Source organism: Neoarthrinium moseri (genome assembly GCF_022829205.1).
Source record: "Neoarthrinium moseri strain CBS 164.80 chromosome Unknown scaffold23_Wmoseri_CBS_16480, whole genome shotgun sequence".
NCBI lineage: Eukaryota > Fungi > Ascomycota > Sordariomycetes > Amphisphaeriales > Apiosporaceae > Neoarthrinium > Neoarthrinium moseri.
Window position 1 is genome coordinate 180,693 of NW_026055137.1, and position 22,143 is coordinate 202,835.

At 53.4% G+C, this 22,143-nt stretch overlaps 5 protein-coding genes across 5 annotated transcripts; 3 read left to right on the plus strand and 2 right to left on the minus strand.

The window, feature by feature from the left end:
- Nucleotides 1-398: 398 nt before the first annotated feature.
- On the plus strand, nt 399-1,635 carry JN550_006554 (uncharacterized protein; the record flags this gene model as incomplete). Its single annotated transcript, XM_049318305.1, has 3 exons — nt 399-608; nt 753-1,219; nt 1,284-1,635. 3 exons carry the CDS (start codon nt 399-401, stop codon nt 1,633-1,635), a joined length of 1,029 nt encoding a protein of 342 aa, XP_049171442.1.
- A 317-nt stretch (nt 1,636-1,952) lies between these two features.
- On the minus strand, nt 1,953-3,587 carry JN550_006555 (uncharacterized protein; the record flags this gene model as incomplete). Its single annotated transcript, XM_049318307.1, has 4 exons — nt 1,953-1,974; nt 2,031-2,653; nt 2,713-3,344; nt 3,560-3,587. The coding sequence occupies 4 exons, from the start codon at nt 3,585-3,587 to the stop codon at nt 1,953-1,955; spliced, it is 1,305 nt and encodes a 434-aa protein (XP_049171443.1).
- Nucleotides 3,588-4,042: 455 nt separating this feature from the next.
- On the plus strand, nt 4,043-4,802 carry JN550_006556 (uncharacterized protein; the record flags this gene model as incomplete). Its single annotated transcript, XM_049318308.1, has 2 exons — nt 4,043-4,469; nt 4,534-4,802. 2 exons carry the CDS (start codon nt 4,043-4,045, stop codon nt 4,800-4,802), a joined length of 696 nt encoding a protein of 231 aa, XP_049171444.1.
- Nucleotides 4,803-6,189: 1,387 nt separating this feature from the next.
- JN550_006557 (uncharacterized protein) lies at nt 6,190-7,109 on the plus strand (the record flags this gene model as incomplete). Its single annotated transcript, XM_049318309.1, has 3 exons — nt 6,190-6,328; nt 6,392-6,901; nt 6,976-7,109. 3 exons carry the CDS (start codon nt 6,190-6,192, stop codon nt 7,107-7,109), a joined length of 783 nt encoding a protein of 260 aa, XP_049171445.1.
- Nucleotides 7,110-11,829: 4,720 nt separating this feature from the next.
- JN550_006558 (uncharacterized protein) lies at nt 11,830-16,078 on the minus strand (the record flags this gene model as incomplete). The annotated part of the gene is made up of 5 exons (XM_049318310.1): nt 11,830-11,902; nt 12,218-12,488; nt 12,546-12,762; nt 12,813-15,143; nt 15,251-16,078. The coding sequence occupies 5 exons, from the start codon at nt 16,076-16,078 to the stop codon at nt 11,830-11,832; spliced, it is 3,720 nt and encodes a 1,239-aa protein (XP_049171446.1).
- Between the last annotated feature and the right edge of the window lie 6,065 nt (nt 16,079-22,143).

Genomic DNA, 22,143 nt, shown 5'->3' on the forward strand with positions numbered 1-22,143 from the left:
GCAGATCTATATGCACTCCAAAGAGGTTAGTCGAGATGATACAGGTTCATTCTAATGTAGCAGTAGTAGGACTAATACCTGCCAGCAAGTTTGAATGAGTGCAAACATGACTTATAGTCGACGCAACAGTCACAGCCAACGCGAAACTCGCTGCGGGTCTGGAATCCTGGCGCTGTTGTTGCCTATCCCAGTCGTGGCTGACAAATAGTTTCAGCGTTAGCGCCTAATCCTCCTGTAAGAGTATTTCTTTGACTCGACGCGTATTCTGGAATGCCTGTACATTTCTTCCATTTCAGATCAGCAATCAAATCAATTCTCGTCCGTCTCTTCGGCATCAGAGCCATCTGAATAAGGCAGTTTTACATCCAGCCAGTCTTTCCAGCCTAGAGTTTGGCAGTATGCAGAGCGCCGCGGCCCAGGACGTGACGCTCCCCGCTGACGCTGAAGACACCATCTCGTCAGTCTCCTGGTCGCACACCGCCAATCACCTCGCGGCGGCTTCTTGGGATGGCAAGGTGCGTGTCTACGACGTCGCGTCCAATGGGACGGCACGTCCTGCCACGATGCTCACCGCAGACGGTCCTCTAATGAGCTGTGACTGGGCCAAGGTAAGTGCATGAGTTTTTCTCTAACCCCACAGCTTTCCATGGAGACAAAGAACAAACACCAAAACAATATGTTCCTAATAGGTGAGACCCCTGACAACTTGCCATCAGTAAACCGCAGTAGAATACGACTAATACGGAGGCTAGGACGGAACAATGGTCCTCGCAGGAGGAGCCGACAGAAAACCGCACCTGCTGCAGTGTGCGACTGGCCAGAGCCTCAAGCTGGGGGCACACGACGCTCCGATCCGCTCGGTGCGCTTCGTGGAGGTCCCCGGTTCGAACGGGCCCATCGTCGCCTCCGGGTCCTGGGACAAGACCGTCAAGTTCTGGGACCTGCGCGCGGACGCCAGCAGCCCGATAGCCTCGCTCAGCTGCGCCGACCGCGTCTACGCCATGGACGCCAAGGCAGGACTGCTCGTTATCGGCACGGCAGAGCGGCACATCCACCTTGTGGACCTGCGTAACCCCACGGCGTTCGCACGGTCCGCCGAGTCGCCGCTCAAGTGCCAGACGAGAGCCGTGGCCGCTTTTCCTGACGGGAAGGGCTGGGCTACGACTTCTATCGAGGGCAGGTGCGGGATCAACGCCGCAGAGGAGAAGGATACGACTGGGTATGTTGATTCTCACCTACTGCTTTTGACTGGCTGGAAGATAAGGCCCCTAACGATGTTCTAGCATTAACTTCACTTTCCGCTGCCACCGCGGCCTGCCGGATGCCAACAAGGTAACCAAGGTGTACGCCGTCAACGACGTGCAATTCCACCCGGTTCACCACACGACGTTCGTTACGGCAGGTTCGGATGGGACTTTCCACTTCTGGGATCGGGCAGCACACTCGCGTCTGAAGGCTTACCCGTCCGTCGGTGGTTCCATCACCACGACTGCTTTCAACCGAGATGGCACAATGCTGGCGTATGCTGTGGGGTATGATTGGAGTCAGGGACACGGTGGAAACTCACCCGAGTATCCAAACAAGCTCATGTTGCATGCCGTCACGGGCGAGGACGCAACGCCGAAGAAGAAATAGGGGTAGATCAAGGAGCTCAATGTGCTCTGGAGACGGAGTTTTGGCCCTGATGACGAGTTGATACACAGCATTATCAGACACTCAACAAATTGGCAATCATGTACTGTTGGAGGATTTCATTTGTCTGGGGCGCAGGTGCATGTATATCTCTTCCAGAACAGACGAAGAGTTCAGAGAAGGACCAGATTGGATCAACAGGGTAGAGGGAAATGGTGTCATCTGGAATAGTCTATTGAGGCTAGCGGAAAATCAAAAAGCTGAAGAAAATTAAGCAATGGGTATTATGTGACAGCTATCCAACCATAACGCTAGGAAAATTACCTCGCCTCACTGAATCCGCTGTTTTGCACGACTTAGAATGCTTTCAAGTCGCAGGATTGGATCATTTCTCTAACTTAGCCCACGTCTCATAAATCATGTCTCGTATAGCCTCATGGCCGCGGGTCCGGGGATGGAACGTCTTTCCATAGTAGGTTGGCACATACCACATCGAGTTCTGTGCCATAAATTCATCGCGAGCCGGCTTCAATGTAGGGTCTTGTGCCTTCGACATTGCCATATAACACAGCGCCAGCACACCCCAGTCACCAGATCGCGCCGCCGGCTCTAGACAAGTGTCTGGATCTAGGAAGTCAGATTTGGCAGGAACGGTAGCGGCTTGCGCAAACTGGCTCCCCTGCACATTGTTCCTCGCGTTATCTGGTCCACCGACGAGAAAGAACCATGTGTCGTTTCTGCTATAGTCGGGCTCTTGCACGCCTGGCTCGCAGAACCTATGGCTGTCGAACTGCTTGTCGTAGTCCACGAACAGCACCTTGGCGCTCGTAAATCGTGAGTTGATCAGGGCCACTGTACTCTCGATCTTTTGATTGACAGCTTGCACCATGGCGTTCATTCGTACCCGGAGCTCTCTCTTCAGCTTTGGTCCCTGCCACCAGACTCCTAGACTCATCTCGTCGCACTCAGCAGTTTGGTCATTGAAGAAACGAGCATATCCTGTGACAGTGATCAAGAACCACTGCATAAAGCAACGTCAGTACTTGTGATCGATGTACTCTTTCGAAGATTTCTACGAACCGGCTTCTTCTCCCAGCGCACCTTGTCCAAAAGCTCAAGGATCACTATCTGCAGCCTCTGCTCAAATTCATCCCCCTCTAGCCGCTCCTGAGCATGCTGTAGGGCCGTCTCACAGGTACCTGAGTAGAAATTATAAAAGCGAAAGATACAGGCATTCATGACTTCGAAGAAGCCTAGGTCATTGCCGCCCACGGACAACAGAGCGAAATCAGCAGGCAGCGAGGTATTAAAGTTATCGAGCTGGCTCTCTGCGCCGCCGGACAGGATCTCCTCGGTTGTGGACCCCGTGCAGGACAGAAACTGAAAGGCAACGACGCTGTCGTTTCGACCGCGGCCGCCGCCCTGGCTTGCCTCGAAATCACGCGCGATAAGTGCCGGGTAGCCGTGTAAGCCGTGTCGACAATCATCCTCCGATCCGTCAACGCCAGTGCCGATTCCGGCGCTGTAAGAATCCCCCAGGGCTACGAAGCCGGTCTGCGGACGACGAGGGTCGGGACGGAAGAGGGCCAACGAAGCAGGCCTTGGCCATTCTGGAAATTGGGGCCTCCCATCAGAGACTGTCAGAGCATGTTGCCCCTCGGGCCGTTCTTGATAACGCCAAGAGCCGCTTAGCGCCGATGCTCCGGTGAGGGCTAACAGATAGATGAAGAAGCACGTTCGCCGCATGACTTACAGCCTCCGAAGCGCAGCTTCTAGGTGAAGAAAACCTACGGAAACATGATTTGAGAATCTACATACTTACGCCCGTTAACGAGGGATGTTTGTAGATAAGTAGATAAGCACAGGATCCAGTTGGAAGGAGGATCACGGGACCAATCCTCTCTGCCTGGCGTGATCAATTACCAACGCTCAGCTAGCCAATCCTTCGGGCACATGTCGTGGACTGTTGCTGGTTGTGGGGTCTGGATCTGACGCCTACTTGATAGTTGCATAGAGAATGCGACTAAGGAGTATCATGCAGTATATCGGAACGTTTCGAGTTAAGCCGAAACTGTATATCTCAACAACACCTCACATGCCGCCTGTATTGGATTGCCTGGAGATCGGAGTCATCAAAGATGACAACATTCTCAAATTCTCTGGGCTTTCCCTCACAAGGCAGGTCGATACGTGAAGTGTCCATATAAGCGCGTTTGAACCAATGCTGTCGCTGTCTACTACAGTCCTTAAATGGCTGCCTGGAGACTGCTCACCGTCAAGTCCAATGGGGCACCATGGTATTGTAGTATAAGATGCTATGAGTGAGCTTGGCAAGAGTACGATATGGCATAGGTGCCTCAGTCACCTACGAGCCATTCAGAAGATTGTTGCAGCCCATCATTAGTCCACAATGCCTCGTTACCAGATTGAAGGCTGTACCGTCCAGGATGGTGCTGGGTTGGCTCGCAACAACATGACGGCCTTCTGGACGGATCCCACGTGGGTGCTTCTCTGGAAGAACAAGACTACGGAATACGTTGTCCAGCAGTGCACCTTGCGGATGCCCAAGAATCTCTTAGACGACCGGGCTCACAAGCGGCACCAGAAGGTCGTCGACACCGAGACCGGCGAGGTGGTCGGCTACTGTCGATGGCTCCTCCCTGACCGTCTGACTGGAGAGTGGCTCGAGGCTCAAACGCCTGTGGTCAGCAGAGCCGAGGAGAAAGAGTTCAGCAAGAGGTTTGACAGTGCGGACTGGAGCACGGCGCCGCTGGGTAACATGGACGATCCGGTCCACGTTACGATGCAGAAATACAAGGGTCTCAAAGAATACATGCGTAGGTGCCTGCATGACTGGATCATCGACACGAAGAGATAAGGCTGATCAAATTGGTGGTGCAGAAATTGATTACCTAGCTGTCCGGCCGGAATATAGGGGCCAAGGCATCGCTACGATGTTGGTCGCAAGCGGCGTGGCCCAGTCGGAGAGGTTGGGCATTGATATCTTCTTGATGGCGTACAAGGCCGGGTTGGGGGTTTATAAACGGCTGGGCTTCGAAATGTTGGAATATTACATCCAAGACGGTTCGCAATGGGGTGGCAAGGGCGAGTACGGGACGTACTTTCTGGAGAGGACAGTAAAAACCAAGACTGAAGCCAACTGCGACTAGACCAAGACCAAGCGTTTGGGTTCACCTTAACCTTAAAAGGGGGAGAAGAATAGTGGATGGAGATGATTGAGCGGCTAGCCTTTGCATCGCCTGGAGATTCTTTGTTATAATGCATCATGAGGCTCTGTGTGGTCTTAGTAGTGCCTAGCGGCAGGTTGCCCAATAAGAGCGGGCTTCTACCTGACACTAGAACTACACACCCTGGGCTAACTCAGAGCTATCTCCCCAGGTAACTAGAGACCCGTTTTCAGTAACGATGCAAGAATACCCCGTCTGCAGTATGTGCTCTTGAGGTTTGTTACTTCTTCCGGGTATACATAAGTGTGTTCTCGCAAAGATTATGCAGTTAGAAGCCGCCAGCCCGGAAGGCTGCCGCCAACCTGTGGGAATTTTGAATAGGAACCTGATACCAGGCCTGGTATGCGTCATAGCACATTCAACCAACTGAAGCGTAGCAATTGGAGTCCGAAGAAACAACAGGACCTGATGCAACATCAAGGGTAGCACAGCCTGGCCGGGCGTTGCGACGACAATGATGGGTACCATGCCCTTTTTGCTGCCCAGGCCCCAGGTCTCGTCGCGGGTGACGTCGATGCACTTCCGACCCCGCCATACGTCATTGCCTTTAGCTGCTATAGGGCCCCACTTGGCAGCGTAATTGCTGCAGCGTGCCCAGGGTGAGGTCCAACACTTGCAGCTCAGATCCGACGATTGTACCAAATCACCATCCAAGCCTGCGGATCAGCTAATCGCAGCCCTGCAAACCTGGCAGCTGGGCAGAGAGCCCTCGCCTGACTGGGCCTCGCCAGCTTTCCGATCGTGATGCATGGCGGTCCCGTAGCCCATGGCGGGGCAGGCAGATCTCCCCCAGACAGCAGACCAACCCACAGCCTGGCTCAAGGGCCCACCTGCGGTTCCTTTGTGTGGGCATCCTGGCAGGCCTGGATGTCTGCCCATTGTGTGGATTACGCCCTGTAGAGGCAGAACAGAAAAGCCACATAGACGCACTCGTCATAGTTGTAATTCCATGCAACCGATGAGAAGGAACAAGCTTCCAAGGCCTCGCCCGAGAGCCCGTCTTGCCCGTTTGAGAAGCTGTGGCCCCTTGTTCTTCTCGGTTCGCTAGCGCCTCCAAGTTGTCTGTCCCTTGATGCTTGGTCCAAGACGCCATAGCGAAGACGTCACATCCCGCATTGGGGACGTGTCACATAGCTACATAGTACCCGATATAATAACTTCCAAGAACCGCCGTCTCCTCTTGCCGCCTCTTGGCTTTACTATTATCTCAATCGCATTCGAATCCACCCGCAGATATCCAGAGCCAAGCACTCGCCCAGCCGCACCACCAGCTTTCACCTAACCCACATACATACCTTTCCCAGTAAATATGGAGACCGTCAACAGCATAGCACAGGCTGCCGCCAAGGCTGTCTGGGGAGAGAACACCAGAGATGGCCAAGAGCCCATCTCTGGCGAGCAGGGAGACACTTCAAAGGGTGAGCCCTTCGACAAGGGCAACATCGAGGGTACGGACCAAGTGTTGTGCGTCCTTGCTTTTTCGAAAGTGACTTGCTGACGAAGGTGCGCAGAACCCCAGACCAAATCTTCCACAACTGCCGAGTCCAAGGGCGCCGCGCCAGAGTTTGCAAAGACCACTGGAACGGCGGCCGAGTCGAGCAAGGTCCCAGACAACGAGTCCACCAACCTCAAGGCCAAGGACACGCCCGCCGACACGACCAAGGGCCAGAACGACATCCGGGACCCCGAGAACCCTCAGACGAACCCCAAGAACCAGCCGTCCGACGTCGACAACACCGGCGACGGTCCGAACGAGGCCCAGAAGCTTGACGGCCCCGGCCCCAAGCCCCTGGAAGAGGTCGCCAAAGAACACGGCGGCGATGCTGGCAACTCAGACACCAAAATCGCCTCTGGCGCCAGCGATAGTAAGAAGGGAGAGGCCGAGCCGGAGGACCCGAATGACCCCCGTGCCCCGAGTAAGGGCGAGGGCACCGGCGAGAAGTACATCAAGACCTCGGGGCTCGCGGCCGACGGTGGCGATTTCGACGCCAGTAAGGCTGGTGCCGGCAGAGAAGCTGATCGTGAGTCCCACCTGCACTGTGATGCCTTTCCCTATTGATGAGTATCAAAGTGGCTAACATCGTTATCACCGTAGGCCTCCTGGAGCAGAAGGGTATCCATGTGACGAAAGGCGATAACAAGGGCGCCTCTGACACCAGCGTCAACTCGGGAGAGAAGGAGAAGAAGAGCTTGGGCGCCAAGATCAAGGAGAAGCTGCACAGACACTAGGGCACAAACATGCCGTGTCGATATGTGTCATGAGGCGTTAGGATGGGAAGATTCCCCTAACAGCTGGGGTTGTCGTTACGTTACGTTACGTTGCCACGCTGTTACGTCTGCATTTGAGAAGCATCCTTATATTCTTCTGCTTTGCGGGAACATTGTCTGTGTATTACTCTCTATAGCAAGTATTAATTTTGTTGATCCCACAAGACTTTCACAACTCGCAGCAATCAAAAGGGGGGTTGTGACTACATATACCTTTCCGCATGTCAGGCTATAGCATTTTAAGATCCCATATATCCTCCAAGAGTATACGTCTTAATTACTAGTCGTGATAGACGTTGCGGATGGTATAGACGCATTCCTTCAACACGGCTACCCATTCTTCTAACCGGGTTGTCTGTCAGACCGCCAGGGCCAGCGAATCGGTGAAATTGCAAATCTGATGACCCCCGAGGTCGAGGATGAGACATGCTGTAAAGTTCGTGATGATCAAGTTCAATCTTGCTTTAGGAGGGTTCAAGCACTAATCAGTCTTCATTCTTCTGTAATTTTATCGAATGGTCGCAATCCCAGATACACATACCGTCAAGCAGGCAGTATATCAATCAATTATGATCAATAAGACAGGGAGACTAATATAACATTCTGAGACAAGCATCAGAGACCCTTGTACATATCTCTCTGCTCCTCTACAATTTCCATGTCTCTGTACCCTCAAACCTGCGGCTACTGACAAGGTAACACGCATAACCCCAGGGCTAGGCCAGGCGAGACTCCTCGACTACGTGAAATAAACTTCACGGCTTGCTATATCTGCTGTGGCACACGATAACCGAGCGAGTGCGCCACCGAACTTGAGGCTGAAACGTGACCTTCACGACTGCCGGCAGGAGAGCCATGCATCATGTAAGTTGGGGTACCTACTGGTATCCCCCCTTGGGGTGGGACTGCCGGTGCTTTGCTTGTCTTTTGCATACCGGCGATATACGAAAGTAGACAAGTATCACCCAACGGTACCCTTCGACTCCGGCGACCTGTCTGTGTCTGATGGAGGGTTGGCCGAACACGGCCATGTGTCTGCGACACGCAATGGGCCGAGGCCCACCGCACACCACACGGAAGATCCCCAAAATCCACCAAATAAGTGACTGACAGAGCCGGATGACAACTACCCCCTGTCTTCCGGCGAGCGGCATGTGAGAAGACATCGAAACCCGTCCGCGTCTGTGCTCTTCCCCTCCATCGAGTATCGACGACGTTCTCAACTCCGCCGTGTCGGGTAGCTACCTCCAAACGAGGGTTGGGGCATCAAGGCATGACACATACCCACCGTCCATCAGCTGCGTCGTCGTATATGGGGAAGCGAGGGCCATTTCCCCATCTAGTAACACTAGATGTTCCCCAGAAATTGGAATCTCGCACTCCAGCCAATAGGCCGAATTTGGCACGATGCAGGGAGTGACCCGTGTCCACCGCAACCCTCCCAAGACCGCTTTCAGAGACCGTGGTTCGGTCGCTTGCATTGGCTTCATGTACCCCAGACCAGACAAGAAAACCACGCAAGAGAGAGGGCCGAGGGCTCGGGTGAGTGGAGACTAACACATGCCTGAGTATACGACGTTGGCGCGTCTCGAGTCACGGCGTTAGCTGGAAGATCTCGCGATTTGCAGGCTGTGGGTAGGGCGACGGAAAAGTATTCCGCCCCAGCCCCTCCCCCCTCTCGAATGCGGGACACGAAAATCCGGGGTAAATACGTATCATAGCAAGTGGCACACAGGTTTGGCAAATTGTGCCGGCTGGAGAGACCAGGCACCCAAAAGAGCAGCGAGCCAGCAAATAAGGGAGAGTGAGCTCTGATGAAAGCAGTAACAAGAAGGCGGCACGGCCTGGTGTGCACCCGCAGGCTTTGCGTGCCGATCATAGTGAACGATGAGTGAAGCGATAGGATAAAAGTAGGACGAGACACCGCCGAGACACGCCTCGATAAAGAAACACTTACAAATACCCCGCCAGAGTCTGCAAGTTGCCGACATCAGACGAAAATTGCCCGGCAGTGGGGCATCCCCTCGACGTTCAACGCTTCGGGAGTATGAGTGTATACTCGAGACAGACTTGTGCGTGCTGTCGCAGAGATGAGGCGGTGACCCGGGTATCTGTATATGCGGTGTTCCCGCTCCATGCGGCTAGCCAGTATTTCAAAACCGAGCAAGATGGGATTAACACGCCTCTCCAATCGATATCCGCGTATGCTCGTTGTCTCAGCTGTAAGCGTACGTAAGAGTCCTGGGGTGCTGTGGTAGAACCCAGGAGTTCTCTGCGTTGAACACGCCTTGTTCTGCGTAGGAGAAATCCCAAGCGGGCCGGCAGCCCGTCGAACGGGGACTTGGTAGCTGCAGTCATGATGAACTGGCTGGGTAGAAAACCCAGCAAGTACTTATGGGGAGGCTTTTCTCAAGAGCCAAATATGGCTGCAAGTCCCGTGGGATTGTCAAAGGCCGTTGCAGCTGCAGCTGCAGGCAGTGTGATCCATGGTGCTGATGCGGGCCGATTCGCTGGGGTCTAGTGCATGATGGCCTGGGCTGGTAGGCAGGGTTGAGGGTGTCGAAGGAACAAAGTATACGGCATATCTGCATCCTTCAACGGTCTAAAGGTACCGACCTGCCTACCTCGGAGCCATCTTGCGCGCGCGCACACACACACACAGTGTCACTGTATCATGCCGCAACGGCTCGTCCCCGAAGGGATCCTCCTCTGTATTACAGACCCAGCGAAGACCAGGCGCTTGTCAAGCAGCCATACCCTCGTTTTCCCTGGGTTTCCACTACCTAAGTATTCCCATGTACTCAAAGGCCCATGCATGACGCCACAGTCCTCCCGATCTTCTGATGCAACGTGCACAATGGGACAGCCATGCTTCTCGCTTGCTCTTGTCGGAAGCGAGATTGTCCCTTGGGGGACCAATCGTGTCGCTGGTTAGGAAATCCGCCATGCACGTACTTGTCGTGGGAACCTAGTGACCCAATCGGCCTCAAATGGGACGGACGCACAGAGTACCTTGATTATGCAATGATGGAGTATACTCCTCAGAGCCACGGCACCGGGTGAAATCATCTGCGTGCCCTCTTTCGAGTGGTCTGCAGAGCAGCTCGAATCAGCGCCCTTCTCTCCCATAGGCATACGCAGACGTGTGCGGCCTTCGGATAATTCCAAGGGCTCAAATGATGGGCGGATAAATCGGGCCTCGTGCCTCGGGTCTACCAACTGGCTGGTAACTGGACTGCAGGTAGCTGGGACGTAACACAGACAAAAATACCGACACGCATGAGTAGTTGCTTCCAACGGGAATGAGGGGCAAGGCATGCGTATACCCCGAAGCCGAGCCCGCCGACCCTAAAGTTGGGTGGTTTATCCTCAGATTACGGGGGCCAGAGAGAACAATGAATGAAAAATGCCGCGTCCCGGGTGTCCATGGCCTCGCGATGTCAGTATGGTTGCAGGCGTGGTGAGTGCGAGCGCGTGTGAGTACATGTGGACTGCGAATACTTCCGCCTCCGCCAACGTGGGGTTGACTCAGCTGAAGACAACACTGCCAGTAAGATGGCGTCAAGGGAAGGCAGAGATCGCCCCCTATCTCGCGTGAGACGTTGAGATATGCTACGGTGCGGATTCCAGCAGAACAGACTCCGTACGTGCATGAGGGAAGAAATAAGCAGGACTGACCGGTGAAGGGTTCTGGCCCAGCCCTCATCAGACTCCTCAGCCCACTGAGCTGTGCTACTGCGGCACAGGGTCTATCACATCGTCCACCGGGACGAACCAAGCATTTCCGCTGGCATGGGACCGATTCCTGGTACAATATCCTGGCAAGCTTAGCGACGGAAGAACGTTGACCAGGCTCGTGTTGAAGAGTACGAGGTGCGGATGCCTGCGTCAGTCTTGTCATATCATTGAAACTTGGACGTCTGGTAAAATCAACAGAGCCGTAGCAGCGGGTAGTCCTCGCGAGCTACAACAAAGAAACTGGTGCATGAAATCAATGTAGGGTACGAAGGACTCGTCTAGGGCCATCATTTGTTGCAACCCGATGTCTGCAAGGTGTAGGTGACCCACTTTCTTCCCCAGCTTCCCCAGACTGTCAATTAGGAACGAGAGCAACGACTGGTTGGGACAGAGTCCAAGGTATGATTGATATCACAAAACGCCTCTATATATGGGAATGCTGGATTTGGAACCCTCCCGCCTTCATCCAGCAAGCTTGACCCCTCGTAGGCGAAAGCCCCATTGGCTGTTTTTATTTTTTCATTTCCTCCATGGAAGACCCTGCTCCTGCTCGATAATTCCGCATTCCAAAAACTCGCGTTTCCTTTGCCTTGCTCCATTTCCGGCCATTTAAACTTTTCCTCCAATTTCGCGCACTCCTAGGCGCCTATCTAGAACACCCTACGCCAGAATTAATCCTGCTACGTGGTGGGCAGATGCACCCCCTCCTTGGTCCCGGCTCCGAGTCCTCATGTATGAACATTGGGATAGAAATGAACGCTATGGTCGGACTCAGACTGCTCCTCATCCGCCGGGTCTGGAATTTTGGATGGGATTCTATAATATAGCCTCGAAGCGGTATAGTGATTTCTCGCACATGACAGGCCAGACTGTCATCCCACCCCCCCCCCCCCCACCCACAGATCCCGGTCGTGGCGCTGGCACAACTGACCAGTAGATGGCGTTAATAGGCCATGCCCCAATTCCTCGGGTTCGAGGCACCCATGATGATGGTGGTCAAGACATTCGTTGCACGACTAGTGGCGTATAATCCCATGGCCAGGATTGACGCCCATCCGACCAGGCATTGCCGCTAAAGAGCTGCATGCCTTCTCGGATGGGGAGCCCGGTGGTGTGCAACCTCATAGAAAGCCTGATTCGGCCAGGACCCTGCATCACGAACGAATTAAGTAAGCCTTTGTTCTGAAACTTTGATCTTTTTGTGGAAGCGAATGGGCGCTGCGTCCAGAAAAGCAAGTGGGCAATGCCAGGATAACAGCAAGGATAAGTCTCAACCGTAGTATAGTTGACCTTGCATCGCCGCCATTTGTTGCTGCCGCAATGCTACATACCTCACAATCTTCTCGTCCTCACGTTCACGTGGTTCTACAACCAAGCTCTTGTCGTACATCTCATGGACATCTCCAGCAGCTTGCATGTTAGACAAGATGTAGTCCTGCAGATCCGGCACTGGCTGGAGTGAGTATGGGGCGTTTTGATACTGTTGGATGTCCCTAATAACTTCGGCGGTCTTTGCGCGTTTGGCAAAGTTGATGAGGTTAGTTTTCTTGATAATCGAGGGGATGCCGTCTTCAATGAAGGTCAGGTCCGTCAAGTAGACACCTGCGGCGATCATGTCAGCTTAGTTCCAAAATGCCAGAGCCTTCAGGCGGAGCGTACCGAAGAATGGAATGCAGGGAGGATTGGCTGCGTGAAGAGCTTCTCGGTATTCGCCAAAGTTCTTCGTGCTGGCCATCAGTCGACGCATTGTTTCTAGTGTTGCTTGGGTGCGCGCTGGCACTTGATCCCAAGTTCTCTTGAGGCGAGCGATCGGAGCCGTGCCAAGCGCGGAGATGATGGATGTGAGCGTGGAGAAATTGTTGAGCGTTCGACATTTCTGTCGCAATTAGTAACCTGGGCGTTTCGTAGCATAAATTCTTGACTTACATCAGCCACGGACACAAAGTGCTTAATGACTACCACGCGCTTCTTGACGTCCATCTGGGCCAAAATCATCTCGGCAACCCAGTTAGTCATCTGATTAGAATGGAGAATGAGAGCCTTGACGTTGGGAGCCGGTTCAGGTTCGCCTTCGCCAACCTTCTTCTGCCATGTCTTGTTGAGACATTCCGAAGGCTTGATCTTTCCATAGAGCTTGGACTCAATAATAGTGAGTTGGCGAGCGAATTCGGTGACATCGATGTCCAAGAACTTGAGCTTCTTCATGTTCTTGGGCATAATTGGCGGGGGCACATTATTCGCAAAAGTCTGAATCATGCGCTTGGAAGACATTTCCTTGCCGCTGAGGCGTTGATCCAAGACAGTCATCAGCGGCGCGGAACCGGGCGTTTCTGTCGACTTGACGGTATCACGTGCGAACTGATAAACGTCCCTGATGAGACGCTTGGACTCGTCGTTGTTCTCTTCTAGCCAGAAGTTGTCGAACCAACTCTTCATGATGTTGACGACGCGGAAGCGGATAGGCTTCTGTTTGCGATCCCTCCAAACGTCAAACTCGCTGCTGTTCAGACCTTCAGGAGGCTGTGTATTGAAGCGCTTGACTAGTAACTCAAACAGCTCGCGTGCCGTCGTAAATGAGCGGTATGTGAGGAGAAATGTGTTGTTGAAACTTGAATCCAGCTTGTCGTGACGCGTGAGTTGCTCCACCAGCGCCAGTAAAGTGCCACCTTTGACGGCAGGTGGCGATGCTTTCAGATCCCACGACAGCTCACTTTCAAGATCAAGTCGCAAGAAAAGGGGCATCTCTTCGGCTTGTTGTAGGGCTCCTTGCGGCGTGGGGTCGTCTCCCAAAATCTTCCTAACTTTCGATAAGTCGCCCTTGCGGTAGTTGTTGGTAGGGGTGTCCCCTTCTGTGAAAGACTGAGATGTCATGAGCGGTGGCCGTCGCTCTATACCTAAAGTCCGCGACTCGGTTCGAGTGTGCATGTTGTTGTAAGGCATCGTCTCGTTTCTCCTGAGTTGCTCGCGCTGGTAGTTATCGTCTCGCATTTGGGACTGTTGGTTCTGTTGCAAGTTGATCTGGACTTGTTCCGAAAGAAGTTGCAACGAGAATCCGATATGAGAAGAGTTCTGCTCTAGTGCGCGTGCGCACTGTCTGACATATTCAAGCCGGTTCTCCAGAGACTCTCCCCGTACTTCAGCCCATTCGTCGCCCAGAGGGCCAGCGACAGCTTGGCAACCGAGCACAAGATCTGATATGTTGTCATACAGACTCTGCTTGTACGTGCTGAAGTCGGCCAACTGTGGCGTCTGAAAGTTGTTTCCTAGCGTGGAGAGATCGACCGACTCGATCATTTGGATCCAAGGCTTGAATATCTCAACAACTTTGCCACCGGCCGTGCAAACATTGTTGCCGATGAGCTCATGCTTGTATGGCGTGATAACCTTTTCGGAAACTGTGAGGTTCTTCTCCAACTCCCTGATGCTGGATACCAACATCCTCTTTTGTTCATCGAGCCTCTCCAATAATTTTCCGTCGAGAATGGCCGTTGGGTCCACGATCCCTTCTTGCTCGTCGTCAAGGAAGTTGGACGTGATGGGATCCCTTGGTCCCAAGCCGTTGTTCTGCCAGTTGCCACCCACCGTGCTCCCAACTACGAAACCCGGGAAAAGTCTGGGAATTTCTTCGCCTCTCTGCTGCTTAGCAACTTCAACAAAGCTGAAGACACCCATCAAGACTCCGTCTGCTTCCTGCATACATTTTTGTACGGACTCGGCGTTTGGCCAGTCTGCAGCAGCAATGTGAGAGGATATGACCAACTTTGAGAACTTGGACATCATATCCCGGAAGTGTGGGTATAGCGCCTTATTGGTAGAGATGATGGAAGGCTGGCCTGAGTGGTTATCGGTCGTTCCAGAGCCAGCGGCAAGTAGCAGCCGCAGGTGGTCCGAGATGTCCTCCGCACGACTCACATATTCGGCACGGTTACTACTGGTGATGGCCTCGCGATAGCGATCAATAGCCTTCTTCATATCCGTGACCAGCCTCGTCCAAGTCAACAGCTGGGCAGAGCCATCGTCGAAGAAGGAGCGGGGAATCGTGGCAGCCTGAGGTAAGTTGAAGCTTGTGCCTGTAAAAGAGGTCGCTGAAGCCAACATGGGCGTTTGCCCTGTGCCTGAAGGCAGGGGAAGATTTGTGTTGATGTAGGTATCTGCGCGAACGCGGGCGAGGGGCGATGCGCCGTTCATAGAGTCGATGGAGGGTGCGGGGGATAAACCAACACCATCGTTGGTATAGGCACGGCGAGAACGGAGAGGCTGTGAGAGAAGAAAGTAAATAAGGGTGTCCGAAGCACGTGCTCATGTTGCGAAACTGATTGACACGAAAGAAAGCAAGTTGGAAATATGATTTGAGGTGAACCTACCATTGAGCCCCTTCCCATCATGAGTGATTCACCTTCGAGCTCGGACGCCGAGGTTGCCTCTGAATCTTCATCTTCATCTTGTGTTAAACCTCGAGCCATCATTTCCGGGGGTGGCCTCGTCTTCTCCGGCATGTTGACATTCATGCGATCGCGTGGGCCGGTCTCGTTAAGCGATGTTGGTGATTCGAGCGGCAGTTCCATACTGCTCTCGCCCGTCATTGTGTTGTAATAGAATAGTCTGCCATCACGGGTTGCCTGAGGGATCCAGAAGTCGGCACCGCCAGACTTGGCGCCAGAGTCAGTCCCCTCGAGCGGGAGGCCGTTGAAGTCGTCCTGGTCGGATTCGTTCTCCTCGTCAAACTCTTCCTCATAGCGAACCTGATCTTCAAAGTCGTCCTCAGCGACTACGAGTTCCCCATTCTGCGCGGCCTCCGGGACGTCGTCGGAACTCGTGATCATTTGGCAGTAATTACTCGGGAACCACCCTCGAACGCCGTTGATGACTCCATCCCACCAACCACTCTCTAGCTGTGTGATGACCTGGATGACGTCGCCCTCGTGGAAGCTGAGACTCGTTCGGTCGTCGGCCTCATAGTCGTAGAGCGCCCTCACATACAAAGACCCCGGAGGGGCTGTGCCCATGATGCCGTTCATACTCATGTTGTTGTAGGCGGATTTGAGGATATTGCGGTCACCGTTGGAGCGGGCCAACGACGCCGATTCGGAGAGACCGACTGCGGAGTCGGGGTCGGCTTGGTTGCGCGATGTGTAGCTGTTACCTCTCTGTGTCTGTCGGATTGCCGAAGTTGGGGCCACGGTCATGAGCATCGTGATGTCGGATGCGTCGCGGGGTGTGGAAGCTGGAGGACCAGAGCGGGCATCAGGTCATGCTCCAGGGCCACTACGCACTCTGACGGACAGTTGACAAGACGGGCAGGCTATTCGTCGTCCACCGGGGAACACCTGCGAGGCACACGGGAATATACAAGCACAGCAAGGCAGCACAGCACGACGAAGTCCTCGCCAGGTGCAGCAGAAGAGAAAAAGAGTCGGGAACGCGGCGGTGGTTGATCAAAGAAGTCGTCGTCGTCGTCGTCGTCGTCGTCCTACCTCCGACCCAGCAAAGGGGGCGATAGCGCGTCAACGAGGGGTCGGTCAGGAAAGGGTCGAGCGGACACGGCGAAAAGGCACGCGAGTGAGGCACTGTCCAGAGATGCCAATGAAGTCCAATGTTGGTCGCTTGCTTGCTTCTCTGCCACAGGCGCTAGCAAGTCGAAGCAATTCGGCGACTGTCGTGGGCAAAGGTGTGAGTGGTTGACCGTTCTCCTTACCGGGCGGGTAGGGAAGTGAGATTAGAGGCCCAATTCGCTGGTGGACAGGGGGAACTGGGTCGTCGCCCCGGACGTGGGACCCAGTGGCAGCTGAGAATTCGATAACTAGCCAAGTGAAAATTGGTCGGATCTGACAGATCAGGCGATGCAGCCAGGCCTGGACGAGACGGCGACAGGATGAACAAGACGGCCCAGATTAAACGTCTGGATTGAACGACAGGCAAAACAGTGTCGCCCACCGCCCAAGAATATCCCGTGTCTGTCCTTGTTGCGTGGGTGGTGGTGGTTGTGGTTGTGGTTGCTTGTTGCTGGCCGCAGCTGGGTCTGCTGCAACCTTCTCTCACTTTTCTGGTGCGAGAAACGATACCCCTCTTCTTTTTCGGGGGTCCCCTTTCTTCGCGATTGTCTCCCTTAGCCTGCCCGAATGGGATGGGGTCGGGTGCGTATAACTTTAGTGCGTGTGTCGAGTCAAAGGCCTCAGACGTTGGAAAAAGGGACCCAAGCGGACCTTGCAGCAATGTCGCAGCCACGGGCTCCTCGTTGGTGCGATATAGTATACGGGTGCAGAAGCTAATCAAAGGGGAAAAGAAAGGTCCGTCGAACATGCAGAATGCCCGTGGACGTGGGCGCGGGCGGTGGGAATAAGACAAGACAGCAGTTCAGCACGCACCAGTGCAGAGAGCAGAGCAGAGGCAGACGCAGACGCAGACGCAGACTCCCCGTCGCAGCTTTGTGCAGAGGGGCGGCAGGGAAGCAGAGGCGGAAGAGCCAGCCAAGGAGCCGTTTGAAGGGCACCCTCTCTCCCACTCACCACCATAAGCGAGCGCTCAATTCAGGCGACAAGGAGCCACAGCAAATTGTTCCAGCGTCCAGCCCAGTGCTGCTGCAACCTTGACACCCGACAGCCATGGAGAAGGGTACATTGCATGTTTCCCCCCCAGCACGAGAGATACCAAGTCCCGACAATCCTTGGGCCCCCCAGTCGCCGGCCCAGAGTCCAGAGGTACCAGACTGCATACTGCATTGCTTCGCGCCTTGGCGGCACAGTACCTCGAGGTACGTACACCCACAGCCTTTCGCATTGATCATTCAGAGGATCAAGCTCCTCAGAATCCTTCTGCATTCGGAAACTTGGTGTGGTAGGAAACGGCCCGAGGTCCAAGGTGGCCCTCCGCAGTCGAGTCAAATGGTCGCCGTCCTCAACGACACACTAACTGCTTACATACACCGACCTTGTCTGCAGGTTACTGCCATCAGCTTCGCGGGGGCCACTCGAGCCATGGCTTCCTGGTCTACTCAAGCCCTACGGGTTGTCTGATGCTGCATGCCTTGAGGGAGCACTGCTCGTTTTTCCTTGCCGGTGCGCTCGTTCACCCACGAGCACCACGAGCTCGGACGAGAACCCATTCGGTAACCACGCCAGCTCCGTGGTAGGCGTGCGTCAACTGTTCTGCAGCGGACTCTCTCGCGCCCTGCTTAACTACATGTCAACGAGAGAGCCCATACCTACATAGTTGCTGCATAGAGTCCGGTCTGCCCTGCTATGCACTTTATGGCGCTGCATTGCCGCGTGTGCGTCCTTGGTTGGGGGTATGTATCCCCCACTTAAACCGCCGTACTAATTCTACGGACCCTTGACCAGGCTAACTAACAACTGAACCTTATTGAGTTCGCGCATCTCCAAACTCTCCTGGTTGCCAGGTCCAGGCGAGAAAAACGTTCGATTCATCGAACGACAGCTATGAAAGTCACTATTTCTTTGGGATCCGCAATGCCTGGTGCCCACACCCTGCTATTTGATGTTCTCTGCTGTGGTTATTCCCTAGCGCTGCTTGGGTCTGTCGCTTGGCGCGCATTCGCGTGTCTCTCTAGTTGCCTGGGCATGTGCGTTGCTCCGAACAATGGGGACCGGTCACTGCATGGGGGGGTATAGGGTATAACGTCTTCTGCCCTCCACGAGAGAACTACCTTTGAAGCTAGACAAGGGCTACACGTGCGGCAGTCGCTGAATCTGGAGAGCCTGCGTGGTGATCTGTGTGGCCAGCAGGCATTAACGCACGATCGATATAGGTACTGTCTTAACTTTGAACGTACTGTAGTCTCGGGATATTGATTATGAAGCTGCATGATAGAACCTCAAATATTGCTATGGAAGCCTGGCAACAGCTTCGAGAAGGTTATTCTTCCCGAACGAGCTGTTGGCCGAAACATCACCGTTTCATTCCAATACACGGCATATCTAATCCACACCTATACGCAAGGCCACCCCGTCCGCACTAGTCAACATGATCCCTCAAGGTAACCCATATGCAAAGACTGTATCTTGCGAGCTCTCGAAGCCGCCATATACGCTCTGTCGTGATTTGATGGCTCGCAGGGCGGGTATGAACAGAACTCCCGTAGGGTTCACTTTCCGACTTCAGGGATGAAGGGCACAAATATCCCGAAGATAGCGGGCTTGATTGCCTGTTCTGTTCGTGGCCCCAGCAGCAATCCATTCTGTCGGCGCATGTACAGCACCCGATAGCACGGAAGATGTCAACAACTATCCTCTCCGACAGCTCGACACGTGTAGGTGGATCACACACTAACAGCCGGACAAGCACATTTCGACCCTTGAGGCTTGCAAGGGACGATTGACAACCTTTTCGCGATTTTCTGCGATGACCTCTCAAAATTGACGACAACACCAATAAGATCAAAAGCCGACTTCGATGAATCGTAGAAATCATCCCACATGCATTTGATTTCGGAATAGCTAACCCAATCCAACTGCCCTGCTATGGGGAAAAGAGTTGCAGCGGAGATGGAGAAATCCTGCTGTCAACTCCTCTAGGAGAAATGATCGTCGTATACTGCACCTATCTGCAGAGGCGGCAATGAAGAAAGAACGCCGTGTCAGCGAGCCTATCATTCAGTGCTTCTTCGTTCCCCAGATCGAGAACAGCAAGGGATCTAACCAAGATGCATACCGAGCCGCGAAGATCCTTCGCATGGGTCTTGGGAGTTTACTGCATGTAAACACCTTCCGCTTTGAGGTCCCTGCTTGGCCTTCTCAGAGCCAAGCAAATCCAGACACAATACCAAAATCTGGTTCCCGGGACGTGGATGCAAGTGGAAGTTGGAATCCCAAATTAGTAACTGATATCGAATTTTCAAACTGGCCTCAACTATCTGTATGCTATCTTAGTCTGATGTCTGATTAGTAACCCCCACGCCGGCAGTGTCCGCCTCAAGCTTCTCGACAACCAACTACGTCAGATCAGTAGCGTGAGAACAGCCGCTGGGAGGAGTGCGATAGAGTCGAGTAGAGACGGCTCAAGACTTGAGTCTCTATGCAAATACAGTCCTGCTACTAGGCGATATAATGGCCCCAGACTGGACAGAATACGAGGCCAGCTCGTAGCTGATCTTGAGTGCAGCTCACGTGTGACTTAGGCAACTCAAGTACGTAGAAGGCAGCGGTTCCTGCGAGTGATGTTCCCCTGCATCGACTATATTCGTCACCAGGCAGAACTGCCGTTCAAACTCGATCTACGCTGCTGTGTAACGGGAGCGCGCCGATGCTCGTTCATTGGCCCTCCCCAAGGCTGTTCGAATCCTATCAAAAGGATCAATGACACCCCCCGAGCGCGCATCGGTGGGTTGTACTAAAGGAAGCGTCGTGCTCACTCAGAGACACCTCATGATGCTCCTTTGAGGGGCGGCAAAACAAGGGAGGCTCCTGATATAGCTGCCAAACGGGTGCTGACGAAGGTGCCCGTAAGCAGCCCGCCCCATTGCAAGACAGATCTGACGCCCACATGGCCAGACACTCCCAAACGGGGGCCGTCTCTCGTCTCGCTCCCGAGACGAGGTCGCATAGCAGTCTTCCGTCCGCTTGGTAACGCCCGCATGTCCGCCCGGCTGCGACGTCCCATCACGGAAGGCGTTCGTCGGCATACACGTGTCCAACGGCGGACGTCGCAAGCGAAACTGGTTAACCTTACATGCGTACAAGACATGGCTTGCAAACGGGTCTCGTCCACTCGCACGCAGCGTGGGGGGGCCTCGCTCGCAACAGACTCCGAGAACGTGGGGGACTTGCGCGTGCGGAAAAGCAACCTTCATGACGCTTTGCGCGGCGAAAAAGAGTAAAAATGCGCATTGGCCGTCAAAATATGCAGCGGATCTGTCGCTTATTCGGCAGACATCCGGCGTCCGAGCCCATGAGGAGTACTGGATAGGAGCCTTGCTTTGTCGGTAGTTGGTCCTTGCGGTCAACGTCAAGATTGAAGACCAGATATCCACGAAAGCATAAGGCATTATTCTGCCGTAGCTCTCGCTGGAAGGTCTTATGTTCTGACTGGTTGACCACATGTCAACAGATATACCAGGTCTGCGCGATGCTGTGCTGTCCTGTCAGATGCCTTCCTGTCACATCTTGAGAGCAGGCTGACTGTAATGACGGCTAGCATTTGTTTTCTGAATAGACGTTAGACGGAATGACATAGGAAACAGCAGTTATATATAAAAAAAAAATAAAAAAATAAAAAGATAAAAAAATAAAAAAATAAAAAAATAAAAAAATAAAAAAATAAAAAAATAAAAAAAAAATAAAAAAAAAAGCCAAACCCACCATCGATAGCAGCTCGTTAACCTCGTCGATGGAAGTTCCCTGAATGGCACTGGTGCGACCATCATATGCTTGGTCGATTGATTTCATGACTACTTGTTGTGCCCATGGTCTCTGTACAACGCCGTGGTTGCCGGCATCTTCACAACTCTGGTAATAGATGCAAAACAATTAACTTGGCCTGATAAATCAGCGCTTCGAATATTGCTGGATCCCACGTTCCCTTCGTAGTTTCCAGTTCCAAAAGCCACTAGTGGCAAAGATGACTTTTCTCTGCTTCTTTCTTCCTTGTAGTTGCTCCTTGGCCTCCTTTTCCCTCCTCGATTTCGATTTACTCGACCACGATGTAGTTCATGGGATGTAGTCGAAGGAGATGACGAGACATCACGAGATACAAGACGCCAGTTGGCAACTTGAAGTGTTGACCACCAGCCCATGCTCAGGGCCGGGGAAATCAGTTGTATATATATAACCTTATACATTTATATTTTTGAGCAGGGCGGCTGCAAACTCCTCGTGGCATCGTTGCTGTTCCTCGCTACTCTTTCCTCTGGCAGGCCTCAACGTAAGTAGGTCCGTGTTTCCAAGCATCACTGGGGGAAATTAAAGTGTTTGTGGCAAGAAGCAAATAAGGTGATGTTCCCTCGTCGCTTGCCTTCCCGGCGACTTGGCGGTCCTGTGCCTAGAATAGGCCCCTAGGTTTGTTCTTTTCTAAGCAAGAAGCAGACCCATCAGGACTTTACTACATAAGTCCCATCCATGACAGGTATTATTGTAGACGCCAATCCGTGCGTACTTTGGTACGGCGCTCTCTATCCCTATGAGCCTATAAACCGTCGAGTGCGTCAAGATGCCAACCACACCGGTTCATGGAAATTGGTCTGGCAAGTTCAGTAATTTGCAATAACTACGCATTGACTTTTGAGTCATTGGTAGAGGTCACGGCT